The 25,360-nt window shown below is 50.7% G+C and overlaps 2 protein-coding genes across 2 annotated transcripts in view; one reads left to right on the top strand and one right to left on the bottom strand.

Moving 5' to 3' along the window:
• Positions 1-3,839, bottom strand: part of WDFY1 (WD repeat and FYVE domain containing 1) — a 76,181-nt gene extending 72,342 nt beyond the window's left edge. Inside the window, exon 1 of the mRNA XM_038749111.1 lies at positions 3,703-3,839. Within this exon, the coding sequence (XP_038605039.1) occupies positions 3,703-3,839 (137 nt within the window). The remainder of the gene's footprint in view (positions 1-3,702) is intronic.
• Positions 3,840-11,475: 7,636 nt separating this feature from the next.
• MRPL44 (mitochondrial ribosomal protein L44) lies at positions 11,476-25,145 on the top strand. The gene is made up of 4 exons (XM_038749795.1): positions 11,476-11,651; positions 16,524-16,992; positions 20,312-20,490; positions 24,791-25,145. Exons 1-4 carry the CDS (start codon positions 11,479-11,481, stop codon positions 24,969-24,971), a joined length of 1,002 nt encoding a protein of 333 aa, XP_038605723.1. The 5' UTR covers positions 11,476-11,478; the 3' UTR covers positions 24,972-25,145.
• Positions 25,146-25,360: the final 215 nt, after the last annotated feature.

Here is a 25,360-nt window from a genome sequence, read left to right as displayed (position 1 = left end):
TAAGCAGCGTGGCTCAGTGGAAAAGAGCCCGGGCTTTGGAGTCAGAGGTCATGGGTTCAAATCCCGGCTCTGCCACTTGTCAGCTGTGTGACTTTGGGTAAGTCACCTCACTTCTCTGGGCCTCAGTTCCCTCATCTGGAAAATGGGGGTGAAGACTGTGAGCCCCACGTGGGACAACCTGATCACCTTGTATCCCCCCCAGCGCTTAGAACAGTGCTCTGCACATAGTAAGCGCTTAATAAATGCCATCATTATTATTATTCTTATTCAGACGAGGCATTTTGAGATCCTCAAACGTATTTGAATTTCTCCGCGTAGTACAATGGAAGAGTGACTATCTTTATAGTAAATATATAGTATAGTATAGTATATATTTAGTATATATATATATAGTATAGTAAAATATAGTAAATATGTACACATATAGTTTACTCATTTGTAAAGGGGGCATTAAATGCCCCGTTTCCCCTCCTTTCTAGACTATGAGGGACAGGGATTATATCTGATCCGACTGTATTGAGTATATCTCAGTGCTTCTTACAGGGTTTGGGCACGAGGTCAGCATTTAACGAGAAACATTATTACTATAACGCTCCTCTGAAAAATCGTTAAGCATTGTAATTCCCGTCTTTTACAAATGGACCAAAACTTTATAGTCACAAAAAGATCTAGACTAGCCTGGAACATGGGAGGCATGAAAGTCAAATGCTACCTTCAAGGAATTTACACTACGAAAAAAATGATTTGAAGTGCAGCATGCACTTCAAGAGCCCAAGCCTGGGAGTTTCTAGGTCACGGGTTCTAATCCTGGCTCCGCCAATTGGTTGCTGTGTGACCTTAGGCAAGTCACTTCACTTCTCTGTGCCTCAGTTCCCTCATCTGTAAAATGGAGATTAAGGCTGTGAGCCCCACGTGGGACAGGGACTGTGTCCAACTCAGTGTGCCTGTAACCACCCCAGCGCTTAGTACAGTGCCTGGCATATAGGAAGCGCCTCACAAATACCACAGTTATTCAGACGAGGCATTTGGAGATCCTCAAACGTATTTGAATTTCTCCGCCTAGTACAATGGAAAAGTGACTATCTTTATAGTAAATATGTACACAGATAGTTTACTCATTTGTAAAATGGGCATTAAATGCCCCGTTTCCCCTCCTTTCTAGACTATGAGGGACAGGGATTATATCTGATCCGACTGTATTGAGTATATCTCAGTGCTTCTTACAGGGTTTGGGCACAAGGTCAGCATTTAACGAGAAGCATTATTACTATAACGCTCCTCTGAAAAATAGGAGCTGAGCATTGTAATTCCCGTCTTTTACAACTGGACAAAACTTTATAGTCACAAAAAGATCTAGTCTAGTCTGGAACATGGGAGGCATGAAAGTCAAATGCTACCTTCAAGGAATTTAGACCACTAAAAAAACCGATTTGAACTGCAGCATGCAAAAACAAAGACTCACACACTCTCACACTCACACACACAATTGATGACGATGATGATAAAAGGTACGAATCGTTTGCTTCTCTACTGAGCAGACAGGTCATAATAGTTCATTCATTCATTCAATCGCATTTATTGAGCGCTTACTGTGTGCAGAGCACTGTACTAAGCGCTTGGGAAGTACAATTCCGCAATAGACAATCCCTGCCCACACCTGAACAAACCGGGATGTTGTGAGGAACGGGCCAAGGTGCGGTGCCATCTCCCAAGTGTGAACACGGCCTTGAGGAGAAGCAGCGTGGCTCAGTGGAAAGAGCCCGGGCTTTGGAGTCAGAGGTCATGGGTTCGAATCCCAGCTCCTCCACCTGTCTGCTGTGTGACCTTGGGCAAGTCACCTAACTTCTCTGGGCCTCAGTTCCCTCAGCTGTAAAATGGGGATTAAGACTGTGAGCCCCACGTGGGACAATCTGATCACTCTGCATCCCCCCCAGCGCTTAGAACAGTGCTTTGCACATAGTAAGCGCTTAACAAATGCCATCATTATTATTATTATTATTACTCACCTCCTCCAGGAAGCCTTCCCAGACTGAGCCCCCCTTTTCCTCTCCTCCTCCTCCTCCTCATCCCCCCCACTCCCTCCCTCTGCCCTACTCCCTTCCCCTCCCCACAGCACTGGTGTCTATGTGTACATATTTACCATTCTATTTATTTTATTAACGATGTGTAATAGTTCAGAAATGGGGAATAAGACTGTGAACCCCACGCGGGACACGGACCGTGTCCAACCCGATTAGACCCCAGTGCTTAGGACAGTGCTCGGGACACAGTCAGCGTTCGCCAAATACCATTAAAAACAAACCCCTGAAAGCAATTTTGGCCACAATGTCTCCCCCAGGACACTCCCCATCCTTAACTGACTTACTCTTCTTATTCTAAGACTACCAGTGTCCGAACGTTTTCCCCAACTCCCAGCATTTAGCAATTTACACTAGAAAAGTTTGTCATTAATAACACGATTAATCCAACAACCGTCGCTAGTGTTTCTGAAACAGAGCCTGGATCTGAAAATATTTACATCCCGACGACTTTGGTTTTGTTTCGCTCCTTCCTTCCAGCTGTTCCACTCCCAACTCTGAGACAGACGCTATCTCCAAGAGCACAAATCATATGTTTTGTTGTCTGTCTCCCCCTTCTAGACTGTGAGGCCTTCCCAGACTGAGCCCCTTCTTTCCTCTCCCCTTCGTCCCCCTCTCCATCCCGTCTTACCTCCTTCCCTTCCCCACAGCACCTGCATATATGTATATATGGTTGTACATACATATTTATTACTCTATTTATTTATTCATTTATTTATTTTACTTGTACATTTCTATCCTACTTATTTTATTTTGTTGGTATGTTTGGTTCTGTTCTCTGTCTCCCCCTTTCAGACTGTGAGCCCACTGTTGGGTAGGGACCGTCTCTATGTGATGCCAATCCCAAGCGCTTAGTACAGTGCTGTGCACATAGTAAGCGCTCAATAAATACGATTGATTGATTGATCCCATTTTCCAGATGAGGGAACTGAGGCCCAGAGAAGTCAAGTGACAGGCCCAAAGTCACCCAGCTTTCAAGTGGCGGAGCCGGGATTTGAACCCGTGACCTCCGATGCCAAAGTCCACGCTCTTCCCAGTGAGCCGTGCTGCTTCTCCATGGGATGGAAAAGGAAAAGGAAGAAAGGAAAGAACGGAAAAGCAGGCGGAAAGAAAGGAAAGGCCGGGAGGGAACGGAGAGGAGGAAGGCAAAGGCGAGCAAGAATAGAAAAGAATGGAAAGAAAGAATGGAAAAGGAAGAAAGGAAAGACCAGAAGGGAAAGGAGAGAAGGAAGGCAAAGACGAGCAAGAATAGAAAATATAATGGCATTTATTAAGCGCTTACTATGTGCCAAGCGCTGTTCTAAGCACTGGGGAGGTTACCAGGAGATCAGGTTGTCCCCAGGGGGGCTCACAGTCTTCATCCCCATTTTCCAGATGAGGGAACTGAGGCCCAGAGAAGTCAAGTGACAGGCCCAAAGTCACCCAGCTGACAAGTGGCAGAGCCGGGATTTGAACCCGTGACCTCCGATGCCAAAGTCCGCGCTCTTCCCACTGAGCCGGGCTGCTTCTCCATGGGACGGAAAAGGAAAAGGAAGAAAGGAAAGAACGGAAAAGGAAGCGGAAAGAAAGGAAAGACCGGGAGGGAACGGAGAGGGCAGGGGTCCCGGGGTCCCGGGTTCCGTACCGGTCCCGGCCGGCGGTGATGATCCCGTCGTGGAGCGGGATGAGGAGGGCGGCCGTCACGGCGTCCTGGTGGCCCTCCAGCTTGCTCAGCAGGGCGGGACGGCGGCTCGGGGGCCGGGAGTGGATCTCCGCCGCCATCTTCCCGGCGCCCGCGGGACCGGAGGGCGGGACGGGGACCCCCGGGGGGCGGGGCCGGGGGCCGGCGCCGGCCAATCGGAGGGACGGACGGCGGGCGGGGGGGCGGGGCCCGGGGCCGGTGGGGGGGGGCCCGCTACGGCCAATCGGATGACCGGACGGGGGGCGGGTGGGCGGGGCGCCGCGGGCGGGGCCCGCTCCGACCAATCGGGTGCCCGGACGGCGGGAGGGCGGGGTCTGCAGTTGAGGGCGTGGCCTGCTTCGACCAATCGGATGGCCGGACGGCGGGTGGGTGGGCGGGGTCCGGAACCGGGGGTGGGGCCTGCTCCGACCAATCGGATGACTGGAGGGCGGACGGGCGGGCGGGGAGCCGGGGGCGGGGCCCGCTCCGACCAATCGGGTGCCCGGACGGCAGCTGAGGGCGTGGCCTGCTTCGACCAATCGGATGGGCGGGAGGGAGGGCGGGGTCTGGAGCCGGGGGCGTGGCCCGCTTCGACCAATCGGATGGCCGGACGGCGGGCGGGTGGGCGGGATCTGGATGCGGGGGCGGGGCCCGCTCCGACCAATCGGATGACCGGAGGGCGGACGGGCGGGCGGGGCGCCGGGGCCGGGGCCCGCTCCGACCAATCGGGTGCCCGGACGGCGGGAGGGCGGGGTCTGCAGCTGAGGGCGTGGCCCGCTTCGACCAATCGGATGGGCGGGGTCTGAGCTGGGGGCGGGGCCTGCGCCGGCCAATTGTCTGGCCGGACGGCGGGAGGGGTCTGGACCTGGGGGCGTGGCCCTCTTCGACCAATCGGATGGCCGGACGGCGGGCGGGTGGGCGGGATCTGGAGCCGAGGGAGGGGCCCGCTTCGACCAATCGGATGGCCGGACGGCGGGAGGGGTCTGGACCCGGGGGCGTGGCCTGCTTCGACCAATCGGATGGGCGCGGTCTGATCTGGGGGCGGGGCCTGCTTCTTCATCATCATCATCATCATCATCATCATCATTAATCGTATTTATTGAGCGCTTACTGTGTGCAGAGCACTGTACTAAGCGCTTGGGAAGTACAAGTTGGTAACATATACAGTCCCTACCCAACAGCGGGCTCACAGTCTAGAAGGGGGAGACAGAGAACAAAACCAAACGTACTAACAAAATGAAATAAATAGAATAGATATGTACAAGTAAAATAAATAAGTAAATAAACAGAGTAATAAATATATACAAAATATGTACAAACATATATACATATATACAGGATTGCTTCGACCAATCGTCTGGCCAGACGGTGGGCGGGGTCTGGAGCCGGGGGCGTGGCCCGCTTCGACCAATCGGATGGCCGGACGGCGGGCGGGTGGGCGGGGTCTGGAGCCGTGGGAGGGGCCTGCTTCGACCAATCGGATGGCCTGACGGCGGGCGGGGTCTGGAGCCGGGAGCGTGGCCCGCTTCGACCAATCGGATGGCCGGACGGCGGGCGAGTGGGCGGGATCTGGAGGCGGGGGCGGGGCCCGCTCCGGCCAATCGGATGACTGGAGGGCGGACGGGCGGGCGGGGCGCCGGGGCCGGGGCGCGCTTCGACCAATCGGGTGCCCGGACGGCGGGAGGGCGGGGTCTTCATCTGAGGGCGTGGCCTGCTCCGACCAATCGGATGGGCGCGGTCTGAGCTGGGGGCGGGGCCCGCTCCGGCCAATCGTCTGGCCGGACGGCGGGAGGGGTCTGGATCCGGGGGCGTGGCCCGCTCCGGCCAATCGGATGGCCGGACGGAGGGCGGGTGGGCGGGGTCTGCAGCCATGGGAGGGGCCTGCTTCGACCAATCGGATGGCCGGACGGCGGGCGGGGTCTGGACCTGGGGGCGTGGCCCGCTTCGACCAATCGGATGGCCGGACGGCGGGCGGGTGGGCCGGATCTGGATGCGGGGGCGGGGCCCGCTCCGACCAATCGGATGACTGGAGGGCGGACTGGCGGGGGTCTGCATCTGAGGGCGTGGCCTGCTCCGACCAATCGGATGGGCGGGGTCTGGACCTGGGGGCGTGGCCCGCTTCGACCAATCGGATGGCCGGACGGCGGGCGGGTGGAAGGGGTCTGGAGGCGGGGGCGGGGCCCGCTCTGGCCAATCGTCTGGCCGGACGGTGGGCGGGGTCTGGACCTGGGGGCGTGGCCCTCTTCGACCAATCGGATGGCCGGACGGCGGGCGGGTGGGCGGGGCCCGCAGCCGGGGGCGGGGCCCGCTCCGACCAATCGGATGACCGGAGTGAGGACGGGCGGGCGGGGGGCCGGGGCCGGGGCCCGCTCCGACCAATCGGGTGCCCGGACGGCGGGAGGGCGGGGTCTGCTTCGACCAATCGGATGGCCGGACGGCGGGTGGGTGGGCGGGGTCCGGAACCGGGGGCGGGGCCTGCTCCGACCAATCGGATGACTGGAGGGCGGACGGGCGGGCGTGGAGCCGGGGGCGGGGCCCGCTTCGACCAATCGGGTGCCCGGACGGCAGCTGAGGGCGTGGCCTGCTTCGACGAATCGGATGGGCGGGATCTGGAGCCGGGGGCGGGGCCCGCTCCGGCTAAGCGTCTGGCCGGACGGTGGGAGGGGTCTGGAGCCGGGGGCGTGGCCCACTTCGACCAATCGCCTGGCCGGACGGCGGGCGGGTGGGCGGGATCTGGATGCGGGGGCGGGGCCCGATCCGGCCAATCGGATAACTGGAGGGCGGACGGGCGGGCGGGGCGCCGGGGCCGGGGCCCGCTCCGACCAATCGGGTGCCCGGACGGCGGGCGGGCGGGCGGGGTCTGCAGCTGAGGGCGTGGCCTGCTTCGACCAATCGGATGGCCGGACGGCGGGAGGGGTCTGGACCCGGGGGCGTGGCCTGCTTCGACCAATCGGATGGGCGCGGTCTGATCTGGGGGCGGGGCCTGCTTCTTCATCATCATCATCATCATCATCATCATCATCATCATTAATCGTATTTATTGAGCGCTTACTGTGTGCAGAGCACTGGACTAAGTGCTTGGGAAGTACAAGTTGGTAACATATAGAGACGGGCCCTACCCAGCAGTGGGCTCACAGTCTAAAAGGGGGAGACAGAGAACAAAACCAAACGTACTAACAAAATAAAATAAATAGAATAGATATGTACAAGTAAAATAAATAAGTAAATAAACAGAGTAATAAATATATACAAAATATGTACAAACATATATACATATATACAGGATTGCTTCGACCAATCGTCTGGCCGGACGGTGGGCGGGGTCTGGAGCCGGGGGCGTGGCCCGCTTCGACCAATCGGATGGCCGGACGGCGGGCGGGTGGGCGGGGTCTGGAGCCGTGGGAGGGGCCTGCTTCGACCAATCGGATGGCCTGACGGCGGGCGGGGTCTGGAGCCGGGAGAGTGGCCCGCTTCGACCAATCGGATGGCCGAACGGCGGGCGAGTGGGCGGGATCTGGATGCGGGGGCGGGGCCCGCTCCGGCCAATCGGATGACTGGAGGGCGGACGGGCGGGCGGGGCGCCGGGGCCGGGGCGCGCTTCGACCAATCGGGTGCCCGGACGGCGGGAGGGCGGGGTCTTCATCTGAGGGCGTGGCCTGCTCCGACCAATCGGATGGGCGCGGTCTGAGCTGGGGGCGGGGCCCGCTCCGGCCAATCGTCTGGCCGGACGGCGGGAGGGGTCTGGATCCGGGGGCGTGGCCCGCTCCGGCCAATCGGATGGCCGGACGGCGGGAGGGGGGCGGGATCTGGAGCCAGGGGCGGGGCCCGCTCCGGCCAATCTGATGGCCGGACGGCGGCCGGGCTGGCGGGGTCTGGGGCCGGGAGCGGGGCCTGCTTCGACCAATCGGCTGGCCGGAGGGCGGGCGGGGTCTAGAGTCGGGAGCGTGCCCGCTTCGACCAATCGGCTGGCCGGACGGCGGCCAGGCAGGCGGGGTCTGGGGCCGGGAGCGGGGCCTGCTTCGACCAATCGGCTGGCCGGACGGCGGGCGGGTGGGCGGGGTCCGGTAGCGTGGCCCGCTTCGACCAATCGGATGGCCGGGAAGGTGGGCGGGGCCTGCTTCGACCAATCGTCTGGCCGGACGGCGGGCGGGGCCCCAGCTCCGCCGCTTCTGCGCACGAGGGCGGCCTACCGTAAGTTCCAGAAGAGGGCCGCCCCAAAGAAACGAAGCCGTAATGTCTAAAGAAGAGGCGCTCCCCTTGATTGATTCACAAATGCCATTCTTCTTATTATTATTATTGTTCGTGGAAAGAGCCCGGGCTTGGAAGTTAGAGGTCGTGGGTTCGAATCCCCAAGCGAAGCCAAAGGGTCATTCCCAGGAGTGCTCTAAATTTGAAAAGCAGTCAATCATTCCCTGGGCTATAGTTTGAGGCCCTCCTTTAAAAAACAGGCACTGTAGTTTCTGAATCCCCACTCTGATCAGCCAGACGGTGACGGTACCTTCCAACCACGATCTGGAATTGTGTTTTCCAACCGCCAAATGATGAAAAGGGAGAAGCAGCGTGGCCCGGTGGGAAGAGCCCGGGCTCTGGAGTCACAGGTCATGGGTTCTAATCCTGCCTCCGCCACTTTGTCAGCTGTGTGACTTTGGGCAAGTCACTCCACTTCTCTCTGCCTCAGTTCCCCCATCTGGAAAATGGGGATGAAGGCACCTAGTAAGCACTTAACAAATACCGCTATTACTACTATCATTATTATTATTATTATTATTACCGCAATTATTATCAGTAATAAATTCATTCAGTCGTATTTATTGAGCGCTTGCTGTGTGCAGGGCACTGTACCAAGCGCTTGGGAAGTACAAGTTGGCAACATAAATACCAATGAATAAATGAATGAATAAATATGAATAAATGAAATGAAATGAATAAATGAATGAATAAATATGAATAAATGAAATGAATGAATAAATGAATGAATAAATATGAATAAATGACATGAAATGAATAGATGAATGAATAAATACGAATAAATGAAATGAAATTAAATGAATAAATACGAATGAATGAATCATTATCCCGAAATTGTTATTAATAAATATGAATGAATGAATGACTGCTTAGTACAAGCGCTTAGTCCAGTGCTCTTTACACAGTAGGCACTCAGTATGAATGACTGGCTGACAGACTGACTGAATGAATGAATGAATGAATGAGTGAATGAATGACTGTGTAGTACAAGCGCTTAGTACAGTGCTGTGCACACAATAAGTGCTCAGTAAATATGATTGGAATGCCCTCCCTCAGCGCATCTGCCAAATTAGGTCTCTTCCTCCCGTCAAAGCCCTACTGAGAGCTCACCTCCTCCAGGAGGCCTTCCCACACTGAACCCTCTTTTTTCTCTCCTCCTCCCCATCCCTCCCGCCCTACCTCCTTCCCCTCCCCACAGCACCTGTATATATGTCTGTACAGGTTTATTGCTCTATTTATTTTACTTGTACATACTTACTATTCTATTAATTTTGTTAATGATGTGCTTCTAGCTTTACTTCTATTTATTCTGATGCTACGGACGCCTGTCTACTTGTTTTATTTTGTTGTCTGTCTTCCCCTTCTAGACTGTGAGCCTGTTGTTGGGTAGGGACCATCTCTAGATGTTGCCAACTTGTACTTCCCAAGCGCTTAGTCCAGTGCTCTGCACACAGTAAGCGCTCAATAAATACGATTGAATGAATGAGTGAATGAATGACTGACTGAATGAATGACTAACTGACTGACTGAATAATAATAATAATAATAATGGCATTTATTAAGCCATTTATTATTTATTAAGCACTTAGTACAGTGCTCTGTACACAGTAAGCGCTCAACAAATATGATTGATTATTAAGTGCTTACTATGTGCAAAGCACTGTTCTAAGTGCTGGGGAGGTAACAAGGTGATCAGGTTGTCCCACTGGGGCTCATAGTGTTCATCCCCATTTTACAGAGGAGTTCACTGAGGCCCAGAGAAGTGAAGTGACTTGCCCAAAGTCACCCAGATGACAATAATAATAATAATAGCATTTATTAAGTGCTTACAATGTGCAAAACACTGTTCTAAGCACTGGGGAGGTTACAAGGTGATCAGCTTGTCCCAATGGGGGCTCACAGTCTTAATCCCCATTTTCCAGATGAGGGAACTGAGGCCCAGAGAAGTGATTTGCCCAAAGTCACCCAGCTGACAAGTGGGTGGAGCCGGGATTTGAACCCGTGACCTCTGACTCCAAAGCCCGGGCTCTTTCCACTGAGCCATGCTGCTTCTCCATGAGTGACTGACTGACTGAGTGACTGACTGACTGACTGGCTGGGTGAATGAATGACTGACTGGTTGACTGAATGACTGGCTGACTGGCTAACTGACTGAATGAATGAATGACTGAGTGAATGACTGAATTAATGAACGACTGAGTTACTGACTGACTGACTGAATGAATGAATGAATGACTGAGTGACTGACTGACTGAATGAATGAACGAATGACTGGCTGACTGAATGAATGAACGAATGAATGACTGACAGTGACTGACCAACTGAGTGAATGAATGAATGACTGAGTGACTGACTGACTGACTGACTGAATGACTGACTGACTGAATGAATTACTGACTGAGTGACTGACTGACTGAATGAATGACTAACTGACTGAATGAATGACTAACTGTCTGAATGAATGAATGAGTGACTGACTGAATGAATGACTGTGACTGACTGAATGAATAAATGAATGAATGAGTGACTGACTGACTGAATGACTGACCAACTGAATGACTGAATAGCTGACTGACTGAATGAATGAGTGACTGGCAGTGACTGACACTGACTGACTGACTGACTGACTGAATGACTGTGACTGACTGAATGAATAAATGAATGGATGAGTGACTGACTGACTGAATGAATGACCGACTAACTGAATGACTGAATAAGTGACTGAATGAATGAATGAGTGACTGGCAGTGACTGACTGACTGAATGAGTGACTGACTGACTGAATGACTGTGACTGACTGAATGAATAAATGAATGAATGAATGAATGAATGACCGACTAACTGAATGACTGAATAAGTGACTGAATGAATGAATGAGTGACTGGCAGTGACTGACAATGAATGAGTGACTGAATGACTGTGACTGACTGAATGAATAAATGAATGAATGACTGACTGAATGAATGAATGACCGACTAACTGAATGACTGAATAACTGCCTGAATGAATGAATGAGTGACTGGCAGTGACTGACTGAATGAATGAGTGACTGAATGACTGTGACTGAATGAATGAATAAATGAATGAATGAATGACTGAATGAATGAATGACCGACTAACTGAATGACTGAATAACTGCCTGAATGAATGAATGAGTGACTGGCAGTGACTGACTGACTGAATGAGTGACTGACTGAATGACTGTGACTGACTGAATGAATAAATGACCGACTAACTGAATGAATGAATGAGTGACTGGCAGTGACTGAATGACTGAGTGAATAACTGACTGACTGAATGAATGAGTGACTGGCAGTGACTGCCTGACCAGCTGTGGCCTGAGGGAAAAGGAGCCTGCGCGTTGGGCGTCTCGCGGCGCTCCCGCCTTCGACTTCCGGCGCGTGCGCGGGGTGTGAGGGGGGGAACCCCTTCCTACTTCCGGCGGGCTCCGTCCCACTTCCGGTCGGCCGCTTCGCCTCAGAGCGGGCCGTCATGGCGGCCGTGATGGCGGCGTGGAGGCGGGCCCTGCCCGTCCCCCGGGCCCTTCCCCTGCTCCTGGCGCCGCGCCGGTCCGCCAAACGGGGGCTGAAGGCCGCCCTCCTCCTCAGGGCCCAGCGGGAACGCCGACGGGCGCTCAAGGACCCGCCGCCGACGCCCTCCCGCCGGTACGGGACGCCACGGGTGGGACCCTACAACCCCAATCATCATCATCACCATGGCACATTCACTATAATAATGATAATAAACGACGACGGCATCTATTAAGCGCTTACTATGCTCCAAGCGGCCACACAGTCACCTACTCATTCATTCAGTCATCATCAATCGTATTTATTGAGCGCTTACTGTGCGCAGAGCGCTGTGCTAAGCGCTTGGGAAGTCCAAGTTGGCAACACGTAGAGACGGGCCCTACCCCACAGTGGGCTCACAGTCTAAAAGGGGGAGACGGAGAACAAAACAGATTAACAAAATAAAATGGATAGAAGATGTACAAGTAAAATAAATAGAGTAATAAATACGTACAAACGTATCATCATCATCAGTCGTATTTATTGAGCGCTGACTGTGCGCAGAGCGCTGTGCTAAGCGCTTGGGAAGTCCAAGTTGGCAACATCTAGAGACAGTCCCTACCCAACAGTGGGCTCACAGTCTATAAGGGGGAGACGGAGAACAAAAAACATACTAACAAAATAAAATAAATAGAATAGATAGGTACAAGTAAAATAAATAGAGTAATAAATATGTACAAACATATATACATATATACAGGTGCTGCGGGGAAGGGAAGGAGGTAAGATGGGGGGAGTCGTCAGTCACTCATTCCTAATAATACATATGTATACTTATACATATATTTATATTTGTACATATTTATTACTCTATTTTGCTTGTACATGTCTATTCTATTTATTTTATTTTGTTAGTATGTTTGGTTTTGTTCTCTGTCTCCCCCTTTTAGATTGTGAGCCCACTGTTGGGTAGGGACCGTCACCACATGTTGCCAATTTGTACTTCCCAAGCGCTTAGTCCAGTGCTCTGCACATAGTAAGCACTCGATAAATACGATTGATGATGATGATGATGACTGTCTCTATATGTTGCCAATTTGTACTTCCCAAGCGCTTAGTACAGTGCTCTGCACACAGTAAGCGCTCAATAAATACGATTCATGATGATGATGACCGTCTCTATATGTTGCCAATTTGTACTTCCTGAGCGCTTAGTACAGCGCTCTGCACATAGCGCTCAATAAATATGATTGATGATGATGATGATGAATGGCATTTGTATAGCGCTTACTATGTACAAAGCACTGTCCTAAGCGCTGGGGAGGTTACAAGGAGACTGGGCCTTTAGACTGTGAGCCCACTGTTGGGTAGGGACCGTCTCTATATGATGCCAGTTTGTACTTCCCAAGCGCTTAGTACAGTGCCCTGCACACAGTAAGCGCTCAATAAATACGATTGATGATGATGATGGTGATGAATGGCATTTGTTTAGCGCTTACTATGTGCAAAGCACTGTTCTAAGCGCTGGGGAGGTTACAAGGAGACTGGGCCTTTAGACTGTGAGCCCACTGTTGGGTAGGGACCGTCTCTATATGTTGCCAATTTGTACTTCCCAAGCGCTTAGTACGGTGCTCTGCACATAGTAAGTGCTCAATAAATACGATTGATGATGATGATGATGATGAATGGCATTTGTATAGCGCTTACTATGTGCAAAGCACTGTTCTAAGCGCTGGGGAAATTACAAGGAGACTGGGCCTTTAGACTGTGAGCCCACTGTTGGGTAGGGACCGTCTCTATATGATGCCAATTTGTACTTCCCAAGCGCTTAGTACAGCGCTCTGCACACAGCGCTCAATAAATACGATTGATGATGAAGGAGATCTGGTTGTCCCATGGGGGCTCACAGTCTTCATCCCCATTTTACAGCTGAGGGAACTGAGGCCCAGAGAAGTGAAGTGACTCGCCCAAAGTGTCACAGCTGACAATTGGCGGAGCTGGGATTCGAACCCCTGACCCCTGACTCCAAAGCCCGGGCTCTTTCCACTGAGCCACGCTGCTTCTCTAAAGCGCTGGGGAGGTGCCAGGGTGATCAGGTTGTCCCACGGGGGGCTCACAGTCTTCATCCCCATTTTACAGATGAGGGAACTGAGGCCCAGAGAAGTGGAGTGACTTGCCCCAAGTCACACAGGTGACCTTGGGTGAGTCATTTGAGAGCATTGTTGAGAAGCAGCGTGGCTCAGTGGAAAGAACCCGGGCTTTGGAGTCAGAGGTCACGGGTTCAAATCCCGGCTCCACCCACTTGTCAGCTGGGTGACTTTCGGCAAGTCACTTCACTTCTCTGGGCCTCAGTTACCGCATCTGTGAAATGGGGAGTAAGACTGTGAGCCCCCCGTGGGACAACCTGATCACCTTGTAACCTGCCCAGCGCTTAGAACGGTGCTTTGCACGCAGTAAGCGCTTAATAAATGCCATCATTATTATTATTATTGGGGACCGTCTCTTTCTGTTGCCAATTTGTACTTCCCAAGCGCTTAGTCCAGTGCTCTGCACATAGTAAGCGCTCAATAAATACGATTGAGTGAATGAATGAATTAGCGTGGCTCAGTGGCAAGAGCCCGGGCTGGGGAATCAGAGGACGTGGGTTCTAATCCCGGCTCCCCCACTTGTCTGCCGGGTGACCTTGGGTAAATCACTTCACTTCTCTGGGCCTCAGTGACCTCATCTGGAAAATGGGGATGAAGACTGTGAGTCCCACGTGGGGCAACCTGATTACCTTGTATCTCCCCCAGTGCTTAGAACAGTGCTTGGCACATAATAGGCGCTTAATAAATACCATCATTATTATTGTCTGGGCCTCAGTTGCCTCGTCTGTAGGACCCGGCCTGTGTCTTGGATCTGCTGCAGCGCTTAGAAGAGTGCTTGGCACATAGTAAGCGTTTAAATACCGTCACTGTTGTCATCATCGTTGTCCGGGGATGAAGGGCAGGCAGGAGGGCGACGGGGCCTAGGGAAGCCTGGGAAGAGGCCTAGAGGAAAAAGCCCGGGCCTTGGAGTCCGAGGACCTGGGTTCTAATTCTGACTTTACCGAATATAATAATAATAAAGATGGCATTTATTAAGCGCTTACTATGTGCAAAGCACCGTTCTAAGCGCTGGGGAGTTTACAAGGTGATCAGGTTGTCCCACGTGGGGCTCACAGTTTTAATCCCCGTTTTCCAGATGAGGTAACTGAGGCCCAGAGAAGTGAAGTGACTTGCCCAAGGTCACACAGCTGGCAAGTGGCGGAGCCGGGATTTGAACCCATGACCTCTGACTCCAAAGCCTGGGCTCTTTCCACTGAGCCACGCTGCTTACTAGGAGCCAGACACTGTTTTAAGCACTGGGGTGGATACAAGAGAAGCAGCATGGTTTAGTGGCAAGAACCCGGGCTTGGGAATCCAAGGTCATGGGTTCTAATCCTGGCCCTGCCACTTGTCTGCTGTGTGACCTTGGGCAAGTCACTTTAATTCTCTGTGCCTCCGTGACCTCATCTGTAAAATGGGGATTGAGACTAAGCCCCCCATGGGACAACCTTGTATTTACCCCAACGCTTAGAACAGAGAAGCAGCGTGGCTCAGTGGAAAGAGCCCGGGCTTTGGAGTCAGAGGTCATGGGTTCAAATCCCAGCTCCACCACTTGTCAGCTGTGTGACTTTGGGCCAGTCACTTCACTTCTCTGTGCCTCAGTTCCCTCATCTGTAAAATGGGGATGAAGACTGTGAGCCCCACATGGGACAACCTGATCGCCTTGTAACTTCCCCAGCGCTTAGAACAGTGCTTTGCACATAGTAAGCGCTTAATAAATACCATTATAAAACAGTGCTTGGCGCATAGTAAGTGCGTAACAAATGCCACTAGTATTATCATTTAGTTTCGTGGTAAAAAAGCTATTGGCATATTGAGCATTCAGTAGGCCTTTGGGAAGTACAGAATTAAGAATGACACATTCCGCATCCAGGAGCTTACCTTTTGAGTGGGAACGTAGGCAGAAAATATTTAGGACTAGATTTGTCAAAATAAATAATGGAAAGCAGTAAACATACACAGAAGTCCTGAGGATGGTTAGGAAGGCAGCACGAATATACTCAGTGTGGGTCCCTCACCCAGGTCAAAAACAAAGTAGAATGGTTTGCTCTACTTTGAATAAAATCACAAATTCTCCGTCAGTTTGGGGCACGTAAATTTAAATACGACAGGGTCCCTAATCCGTGTAATAATGCAAAAATGATGTTCAGCCGTCTTTTAAAAAGGCCACACCTTGCGTCAAGGAATATTTGTTGGCTCTCAGAAGAGCTGCTGTCTGAACTTTCAATGAACTGTTGAACGTTTCCCTCTCCGAGGAAATTCTGGCCCCTGGGAGCAGATTTCAGGGCTTAGAAGTGGAGGGTCACAGCGATCGCGACAGCAACTCTGGGAGAGAGTAATGGAGGGGACAATTTTTCAAGCCCATCCTCGCTACCTCCATCTCCCAAAGCCTGCTTCGTGTGTCTGTGTGTCCGTGCCTAAGCCCACGTATATAGGTCTAAGAGAGAGGGGGTGTATTTGGCTGAACATATGTGTTTATGTCTGAATGTATGCTTTAAAGCGTGAGAAGCACACTGCTCTGCTATGTACTGTGACTAACAAGGAAAGTGTCATCTGATCAAATAAGAATGAATGAGAAGAGGCATATGTACACGTCAGTATGCGACCAGGGCAAGGAAAAATCAGGAGAAGAGAAGAGAGCAGAGGTGAAAAGCTGGTGGGCCGGGGGCGGGGGGAATCAGAGAAAACTATATTTTTCATTATAGCTGCTGCTTTTTCTTCTCACCTGTTGAAAAAGTAGTCCCGGGTAATAACGGTAGGCATTTAGCACTTTTGTCCTCCAGTCCGTTTCCTGCCGGTATTTGATTGAAAATGACAAGTTAGGCTCTGTGGGCTCGGACAGCGCTTCCTTTCTTGTCTTCCTCTGGGCCACTGCCGAACGTGTTCTCTTGGAAATTTTCAGGTCACACAAGCCCAACTGGGATTATCAGGCCGAAATACAAGCGTTCAGCCGCCGACTCCATGAAAACTTTTCCTTGGAGCTTCTGAAGACGGCGTTCGTGAACAAATGTTACATTCGAAGCGAGGAGGCCAGGCGCCAAGACCTCGGGGTCGAGAAGCAAGCGGTGGCTCTGAATCTGAAAGATAATGAAGAGCTCTCCGAGCAAGGGGCTGCCTTCTCCCACGCTTACCTCACTCGGCTCTTTGAAGATACTTTCCCTAACATGCCCCCGGAAGGCGTAGCGGCCCTCGCCGGTTTCCTCACCGGCCCCGAAGTGGTGTGTCACGTGGCCAGAAACTTGGCCGTGGAAGAATTGGCGCTAAGCGCCGAATTCCCGGTGCCGCAGGCCGTTCTCCGGCAGACTTTCTTTGCCGTACTGGGAGCGTTACTGCGGAGCAGTGGGCCTCAGAAGACAGCAGTTTTCATCAGGGTATGTAGCAGTCTTTCCCAGAGAAGTGTACCTATTATTAATATGGTATTCGGTAAACCCTTACTGTGTGTCAAACACCATTTTGAGCACTGGGGTGGATACAGGTTCTAAAAGAGGAGTTGCCACCGAGTATACTATCGATTCTCGCCCGTAATGTCGTAGTCAGAGGTATGTATCCCGTGTTGCGTGTACAGAGCGCTGTCCTAAGCATTAGAGAGAGCAGAGATGGCAATCATTGCACATTATGTTCACGCCGGGGAGACGGCCTGGCCTCACCGTTAACTAAACCCTCCGTACACAGTCGTTACATCTGATAATAATAATTCTTAGGCGCTTACTATGTGCCAGACACCGTACTAAGCCCTGGGGTGGATACGAGCAAATCAGATTGGGCACAGTTCCTGCCCTGCGTGGGGCTCGCGGTCCCGACCCCCATTTTACAGATGAGGTAGACGGAGGCCCCGAGAAGTGAAGGGACTGGCCCAAGGCGGGGGGGCAGATGAGCGGCGGAGCCGGGATTAGAACCCACGACCTCCTGACTCCCGGCCTGTGCTGTGCGGGGGCAGCGGTTCGTACGGTGCCAATCAGTCAGTCGTGTTTATTGAGCGCTTACTGTGGGCAGAGCACTGTACTAAGCGCTTGGGAAGTACAAGTGTTTAAGCGCTCAACCGGTCCCGCTGATGGATTGATGGCTCCGTCACCCCATCCCCGCTCAGAACGCCAGACCATCAGACTCCCCGGGGTTCACCGACCCTTTAAGTCAGTTCCCACCCGCCTTCTCTTTCAGCCTCTTCATCTCCTTGACCCTCTTCTCCCTGCTCCCCCATCTCCATTTTTGATGCATAGTGCAGCATTTTTTATTTTAATTGTAATTATTGCTGCAGCCGCCGCATTCCCTGCCCCCCCCGCCAGCCACGGAGGCAGTGTCAGGTCAACACCCAAGCAAGAGGCAATGGGAGCCTGAGAATAAATCGCATCCACCCTGCCCCTTGTCTGTCCCTGTCTACAGCTCTTTGGCTGTGTCAGGGAGGCAGAGAAGGGAAGGAATATTACTCTATTTTATTTGTACATATTCTATTTATTTTATTTTGTTAATATGTTTTGTTCTCTGTCTCCCCCTTCTAGACTGTGAGCTCACTGTTGGGTAGGGACTGTCTCTATATGTTGCCAGCTTGTACTTCCCAAGTGCTTAGTACAGTGCTCTGCACACAGTAAGTGCTCAATAAATACGATTGATTGATTGGGTAGGGACTGTCTCTATACGGTGCCAACCTGTACTTCCCAAGCGCTTAGTACAGTGCTCTGCACACAGTAAGCTCTCAATAAATATGATTGAATGAATGAATGAATGAAGGGGGAGAGGGTGGCTGCCATTAAAGTTAGAGTTCAGGTAAAAATGATAGACTAAAACAACAGCGCTCTACGGCTTGGAGGGAGCATAGTTGGGAAATAGGGTGGGCAGGAATGGGCTAAAGTGGAAAGAAGGAGTCAGAGAGGGATTTTATTTTACCTGAAGTCACATCGGAGTGGTCCTGGAATGACTCCCGATTTATAGCCAGTTATGGGAAAAACCTACCCCGGGATACCATTTTTGACTCAACCGCTTTTCAAGGAATGGAACTTATCTGGAGCTACGCCTGTCGATGATAGGATCCCTGTCGTCGAGGAGCTTGCAGTCTCATGGGGGAGGAAGAAAGAGGCAGAGCATTTATGAACAGCGAGGGCAGGAGAGAGAAAAATGCTGCCTCTGTCGCCAGCGGGAATGTGGTAGAATTAGTAGAGAAGTTGAGACATGTAAGTGCTAAAGGCAGTTGTGGGATTGGCTCAGACTGGGAAGGAAGGAGTTGATGAGGGATGCCAAGGACTGGAAGATTTGAAAAGGAAGAGAGTCCTAGGAAGGGGAAATGGCCTGAGCAAAGGGGCAGAGGCTGGAAAGTGAAGAACAAGGCCCAGGGAGAAGAAAGGTTTGAGAGGAACACAGAGGAAGAATTGGGCTGTGTTGGGTGAAGAGAGTTGATCGTAAGTAAAAGGAAGACAGCTGGTGGGGGCGGGGTGGCACCCTGACACCTAATTGGCCATTTTCCTCAGCTCTAAAAGTAGCAACTCGATTTTCCAGTGATTTCTGACCTAAGAGCCGTGTCTAAGGAAAGAAAAAATCAATTGGGGATCACTCATGAGGCCTGGGGGAGCTGTGGGAATCCTCTCAAGTGGACCTTTCATCAGTGGTAAAGTTGGGTGAAGGTCTCACAGGGTAGGGACTGCATATTCCCCCTTTTAGACTCTGAGCCCACTGTTGGGTAGGGACTGTCTCTATATGTTGCCGATTTGTACTTCCCAAGCGCTTGGTACAGTGCTCTGCACATAGTAAGCGCTCAATAAATACGATTGATGATGATGATGATATTCCTCCTGTTGACTTGGCTTTAATGCTGTACTTACCCTGCCCACCCCTGCCACTTACGTACGGATCTTTGTACTTGTTATTTCCCTTACTTGTAAATTCTTTTAGGGTCTCAACTACCCCACTCTACCATAAGCTATACCACTGTACCATAGAGAAGCAGCGTGGCTCAGTGGCAAGAGCCCGGGCTTGGGAATCAGAGGTCATGGGTTCTAATCCCAGCTCTGCCGCTTGTCTGCTGTGTGACTTTGGGCAAGTCACTTCACTTCTCTGGGCCTCGGTTCCCTCATCTGTAAAATGGGGAGTGACTGTGAGCCCTCGTGGGACAACCCGATTACCTCGTGTCTCTCCCAGCGCTTGGAACGGTGCATACCACATAGTAAGCGCTGAACAAACGCCATCATTATTATTATTATTATACACTTCTTTAGGGCAGAAATGGGGCCTACTTAAAAGTTGTAGCCTCCCAAGTGCTTAGATCATCGCTCTATCCATAGCAAGCCCTCAGCAAATACCATAATTGATTGATTGGCTGATTGCTGTGTCCCCCTCAGCTGAGAGAGAGCCGTAAATTAGTAGTCAGTTCTCTTTTCTGTGGGGAATTGAGTGATGATAACATGGATAATCGAGCTAGTATCCTATTTTCTATCAGAGTTGTTGACAACACTAAACCTCTTTCGTGATATCTGTCACGAGACGAGTGTAAAAAGAGTCCTAGGAAGGAAGTGGAAACATAGAAAGACCTAGATGCTGTCCCAAAATGTGAATGTACCCCAGAGTTTGAATTTAGGAGAGTTGAAGAGGGTTGAATTTAAGAGGGTCTTCACTTCTTTTCATTTGTCAGGAGAGCACTTTGAATCAAAGCCGGTTTTTCCCTTCCCCCTGACCGATCCTGGCAAATGTTGTCTCTCCCCTCAGGACTTCTTGATCCCTCAGATGACTGGGAAAGAGCTGTTTGAAATGTGGGAGGTTGTGAATCCCATGGGACTCCTCGTGGACGAGCTGACGAAGAGGAACGTTCCCATCCCCGAGCCCAGGCTTACCAGGCAGTCCGGAAGTAGCACGGTTTTAGCGGTGTACTTCGTTGGCTTGTACTGGTTAGTGACCCTCCGGTCGTGATGTCCTTGTCATTTCAGAGCGGTCTCAGAGAAAGCCCAGTTCTCCCAGGTCCAGAAGAGACTCCCTGCTGAGAAGTTGGCACTGCAGAGAAAATTGCTGGACATCTGCTGCTTTGAGAAGCAGCGTGGTCTCTCAGGATGGTCAGAGGATCTGGGTGTTAATCTCAGTTCTGCCTAATAATAAGAGCAATAATAATAACTGTGGTATTTTTAAGCGCTTACTATATGCCAGGCAATGTACCACGTGCTAGGTACATATTTATTACTCTATTTATTTATTTATTTATTTATTTTACTTGTACATCTCTATCCTATTTAGTTTATTTCGTTGGTATGTTTGGTTTTGTTCTCTGTCTCCCCCTTTTAGACTGTGAGCCCACGGTTGGGTAGGGACGGTCTCTATGTGTTGCCAGTTTGTACTTCCCAAGCGCTTAGTACAGTGCTCTGCACATAGTAAGCGCTCAATCAATCAATCAATCAATCGTATTTATTGAGTGCTTACTATGTGCAGAGCACTGTACTAAGCGCTTGGGAAGTACAATAAATACGATTAATAAATACGCTCAATAAATACGATTGATTGATTGATATAAGCCAGTCGGGTTGGACACAGTCCTTGTCCCACGAAGGGCTCACAGTCTTAATCCCCGTTTTCCAGACGAGGTAACTGAGGCCTGGAGAAGTTAAGTGACCTGCCCACAGTCTCACACATAGCAGACAAGCGACAGAGCCGGGCCTAAAACCCAAATCCTTCTGTCTCCCAAGCCAGTATTTTATCCATTAGGCCATGTCACTTGTCTGCTGTTCGTCCTGGGGCAAGTCCCTTAACTTCTCTGGGCCTCAGTCTCCTCAGCTGTAAAATGGGGATTAAATACTTACTCACCCTCTTACTTAGACTGTGAGCCCCATGTAGGACAAGGGAATGTGTCAGACCTGAATATCCTCTAACTACCCCAGGGCATAGTATAGTGTTTGGCACATAGTGCTCACTTAACGCATCCCCTGATAGAACAGTGCTTGGCACATGAGCCCACTGTTGGGTAGGGACCGTCTCTATATGTTGCCAACTTGTACTTCCCAAGCGCTTAGTACAGTGCCCTGAACACAGTAAGCGCTCAATAAATACGATTGATGATGATGATGATAGTAGGCGCTTAACAAATACCATCATTATTACTATTATTATTGTGGCCCCACGTCCCTTTAAGCATTATTTTGGTCATTTAAGAATTTGTCAGCCCCTTCCTTCCTCTCCCCCTCGTCCCCCTCTCCATCCCCCCCATCTTACCTCCTTCCCTTCCCCACAGCACCTGTATATATGTTTGTACATATTTATTGCTCTATTTATTTATTTTACTTGTACATATATATTCTATTTATTTTATTTTGTTAGTCTGGTTTTGTTCTCCGTCTCCCCCTTTTAGACTGTGAGCCCACTGTTGGGTAGGGACTGTCTCTATATGTTGCCAATTTGTAATTCCCAAGCGCTTAGTACAGTGCTCTGCCCGTAGTAAGCGAATAAATACGATTGATGATGATTTTTGAAAGGGGCAAGTGATGAGTTTTCCCCTCTGGGTTTTGATGAGCCGCCGTCTGATGAAATGCCCCTCTCATTCCAAAGCTCGGAGTGTTCCTGGGCTCGGGCCCAGCCGGCGGTCTCCCGAAGACCCACTGCCAGAGAACGGTGTTATACAAAGCCCTGGGTTCCTCCCGGTCCTAGGATCATACCGTTCCAGCCTCCTGCAATGGGTACATGGTGTGGCTGTGCAGTAACGTCCCTGGGTGCTCCTCAGAACGCCACTTTCCATCAACCAAAGGGACGCCCTCAAACCAACGGCCTTCCTCCGGAAGGGAGGATAAATCTAGTGGTTGAGGTCCCAAAATGGGCCTTGGGTTTGGAATCTCTTCTCACTGGGCAACTTAGATGCTCGTTTTCTATTTTTCAAATCAAAGGACAACTTGAAAGTCCTTCCTTTCCCCACAGCACCTGTATATATGTATATATGTTTGTATTTATTTTACTTGTACATATCGATTCTATTTATTTTATTTTGTTAACATGTTTGGTTTTGTTCTCTGTCTCCCCCTTCTAGACTGTGAGCCCGCTGTTGGGTAGGGACTGTCTCTAGATGTTGCCAACTTGGACTTCCCAAGCGCTTAGTCCAGTGCTCTGCACACAGTAAGCCCTCAATAAATACGATTGATTGAAAGCTGTTCTATTCTGAGGGGAAGAAAATTTGGTGTCCAGTTTTAACCTCATATGATGATGATGGCATGTATTAAGCGCTTACTATGTGCAAAGCCCTGTTCTAAAGCACTGGGGAGGTTATAAGGTGTCCAACGTGGGGCTCACAGTCTTAATCCCCATTTTACAGATAACTGAGGCCCAGAGAAGTGAAGTGACTTGCACCAAGTCACACAGCTGACAATTGGCGGAGCCGGGATTTGAACCCATGACGTCTGACTCCAAAGCCCGGGCTCTTTCCACTGAGCCCCGCTGCTTCTCTAACCTCATATGTACATTAGTACAGAGTCACCCTCATCCCTGTGTTGTCAGCCCAGAGGCTTTGTTTGAATGTGAAAGGGCACTATTCATTCAGTCATTCAATGGTATTTATTGAGCGCTTACTGTGTGCACAGCACTGTACTAAGCGCTTGGGAAGTACAAGTTGGCAACATATAGAGACGGTCCCAACCCAACAACGGGCTCACAGTAGTCTGGGTTCGGGGTGCTAGGGACTAGCTGAGGCAAGACGAGAGCCGCGTACCTTGGCCGTAAGCTGGGGTACGAAGAAAGCCTACCCACTGTTAGGGTTCAAAAGTCACCGAGGGGGCGAACTGGTCTGTGTAGAACCTTATTTGACCGTAAAACGTTTTCTACTTGGAAACCCTTATCTAGACATCTTATTTCAGTTTCTCAAGCCTCCTCGTGTATTTCAATCAGCGGTCCGTCCCACTATGTACAGTACAACAGATGAATCTGAACACTCAGCTTTCCTAGGAATCTTGGAGAACGCCATTTGTCCTGAAAGCCATTCTTGAGTGCCCCAGCGGTGGGTCAAAGCGGAGGAGAACTCGGCAACGTCACATCCGCATCTCTTCAAGCAGATGGATAGACTATCACTGCCCCGAGCTGTCATCCCTAGCCCCTTCCAAAAATATTACTGACAGCCAAAAACCAAAAGGGTCTCAACTGAAGCAATAATAACGAAGTAACATAAAAACGTACTGACATACCGACAAGCTTCTCTCCCGCCGTACTTTCCCCACCTTTGTCCACTCTAACCTCGTGCTGCTACTGGTTTTTGTGGTCCATCCGACTCCTTGTCTTAAGCATGTGGTTTGGAGGCAGCTCTGAGCCCTTTAGGAGCGGTGATAGCATTAAGCGCTTCTTACTGCGTGCACCATACTGGGGATTGGAAAAGGACTCCTGAAATTGAGGTCAGCCTCAGTTTCTCTGTAGGAGAAACCCGCGGGGAAATGGGAAGGCCCATGCGGAGAGCTGGCGCAGAGTTGCAGGCCTGAGGCCTTCCCTGCCGTTCTCCCCCTTTGGAAGTTGCCCCTGAACTAAAATGTTGCTACGCAGCTGCAGTCCTGGAAAAAAAACAAAGGTGGAGATAAGCCAAAGAGGGGGAAATAGTCTTAGAAACACACAAAGATAGACTCAGAGAAGCAACAGGTTACCAGTGGCCTCTCTCTGCTTGTCAGGTACTCTCCCAAGCCCGATCTGCACGCAGTAAGCACTCAGTAAATACAAATCGAGTTAGTCGAATGAACGGATTAGTGAATTTGATGGCGCGAGGGCATGGGAAACGGGAATTGCACGAGTAATTCAGAAAGTAACAGCTTTCTTCCGGTCCTCTGTCTTGTACAACCACCATTTGAATCGAAAGATTCGTATCAAGAGATAGCGTTGCCCCTGGGGACCGTCATGACCAAAGTAAGATTCAAAGTGCGACTCATCTACATGGTACCTATTTGCGTAATAAATCTCATTTTGGACCGGTGACATGCTCATTCATTCTTACAGAGTTTGGTGTACTTTTGAAGGATAACCCAATTCCGTACTCTCTCTCTGCATCCTGATAAAAGCCGTTGGGGTGAAACTGCACCCACATGCCTTGGGCTAACTTTTTGAAAGTCCTGCCGGCTTTATTTAATAACTGAAAAAGAAATAAACTCTCCCAGACTGCCAATTTAAAAACGCATCGCATGCTGATCGTCCGTCTTAAGATGTACGCATATGGGGACTTACCATTTTTCTCACTTATTTTTCTAGTGATAAGAAGCTAATAGCGGAAGGACCAGGAGAAACCGTACTGGTTGCAGAGGAGGAAGCTGCTCGTGTGGCCCTGAGGAAACTTTACGGCTTCACGGAAAATAGGCGACCTTGGGATTATTCAAAACCTAAACAAGATTCAAGAGCAGAAAAGGCCTTTCTGTCACTGCCTGCTAACTGATCGAGCACAAGGGTAGCGCAGAGGCCGAAGAATTTAAAAAGTAAACTCGGTTTAGGAAGAATCCTGATTTGGTAGAAGAGGCTGTAGTGTAATTAGCTTCTGATTTGAAGTGGAACTGTTTAAAATGCTTATTTGCCAATGCTATTAATAAAAAAAAACCTTCCTAAATGGTAATTAATGTGGGGGTCGATAATTGTATTCGTTAGGAGCTTACTAGGGCCAGGTACTGTACTAAGCGCTGCAGTAGATGCAAGATAATCAGATCCCACATGGGGTTCACAGTCTAGGTAGGAGGGAGAACAGATTTGAGGTTTATAAACTCTCAATATGTTAGGAGCTAAAAGCCGTGTCTCCATTCATTCAATCGTATTTATCGAGCGCTCACTGTG

The sequence above is a fragment of the Tachyglossus aculeatus genome, chromosome 7 (assembly GCF_015852505.1).
Source record: "Tachyglossus aculeatus isolate mTacAcu1 chromosome 7, mTacAcu1.pri, whole genome shotgun sequence".
Taxonomy (NCBI): domain Eukaryota; kingdom Metazoa; phylum Chordata; class Mammalia; order Monotremata; family Tachyglossidae; genus Tachyglossus; species Tachyglossus aculeatus.
The sequence above is the reverse complement of the archived record's forward strand: the minus strand, read 5'-3'. Positions and strand labels throughout refer to the sequence as shown.

Excerpts from the sequence above, each read along its gene's own strand:
- MRPL44 (XM_038749795.1), top strand. The coding sequence starts at position 11,479 with ATGGCGGCCGTGATGGCGGCGTGGAGGCGGGCCCTGCCCGTCCCCCGG. Across the intron at positions 11,652-16,523 it reads CCGCCGACGCCCTCCCGCCG|GTCACACAAGCCCAACTGGG; the intron begins GTACGGGACGCC and ends GGAAATTTTCAG. Across the intron at positions 20,491-24,790 it reads TACTTCGTTGGCTTGTACTG|TGATAAGAAGCTAATAGCGG; the intron begins GTTAGTGACCCT and ends TTATTTTTCTAG.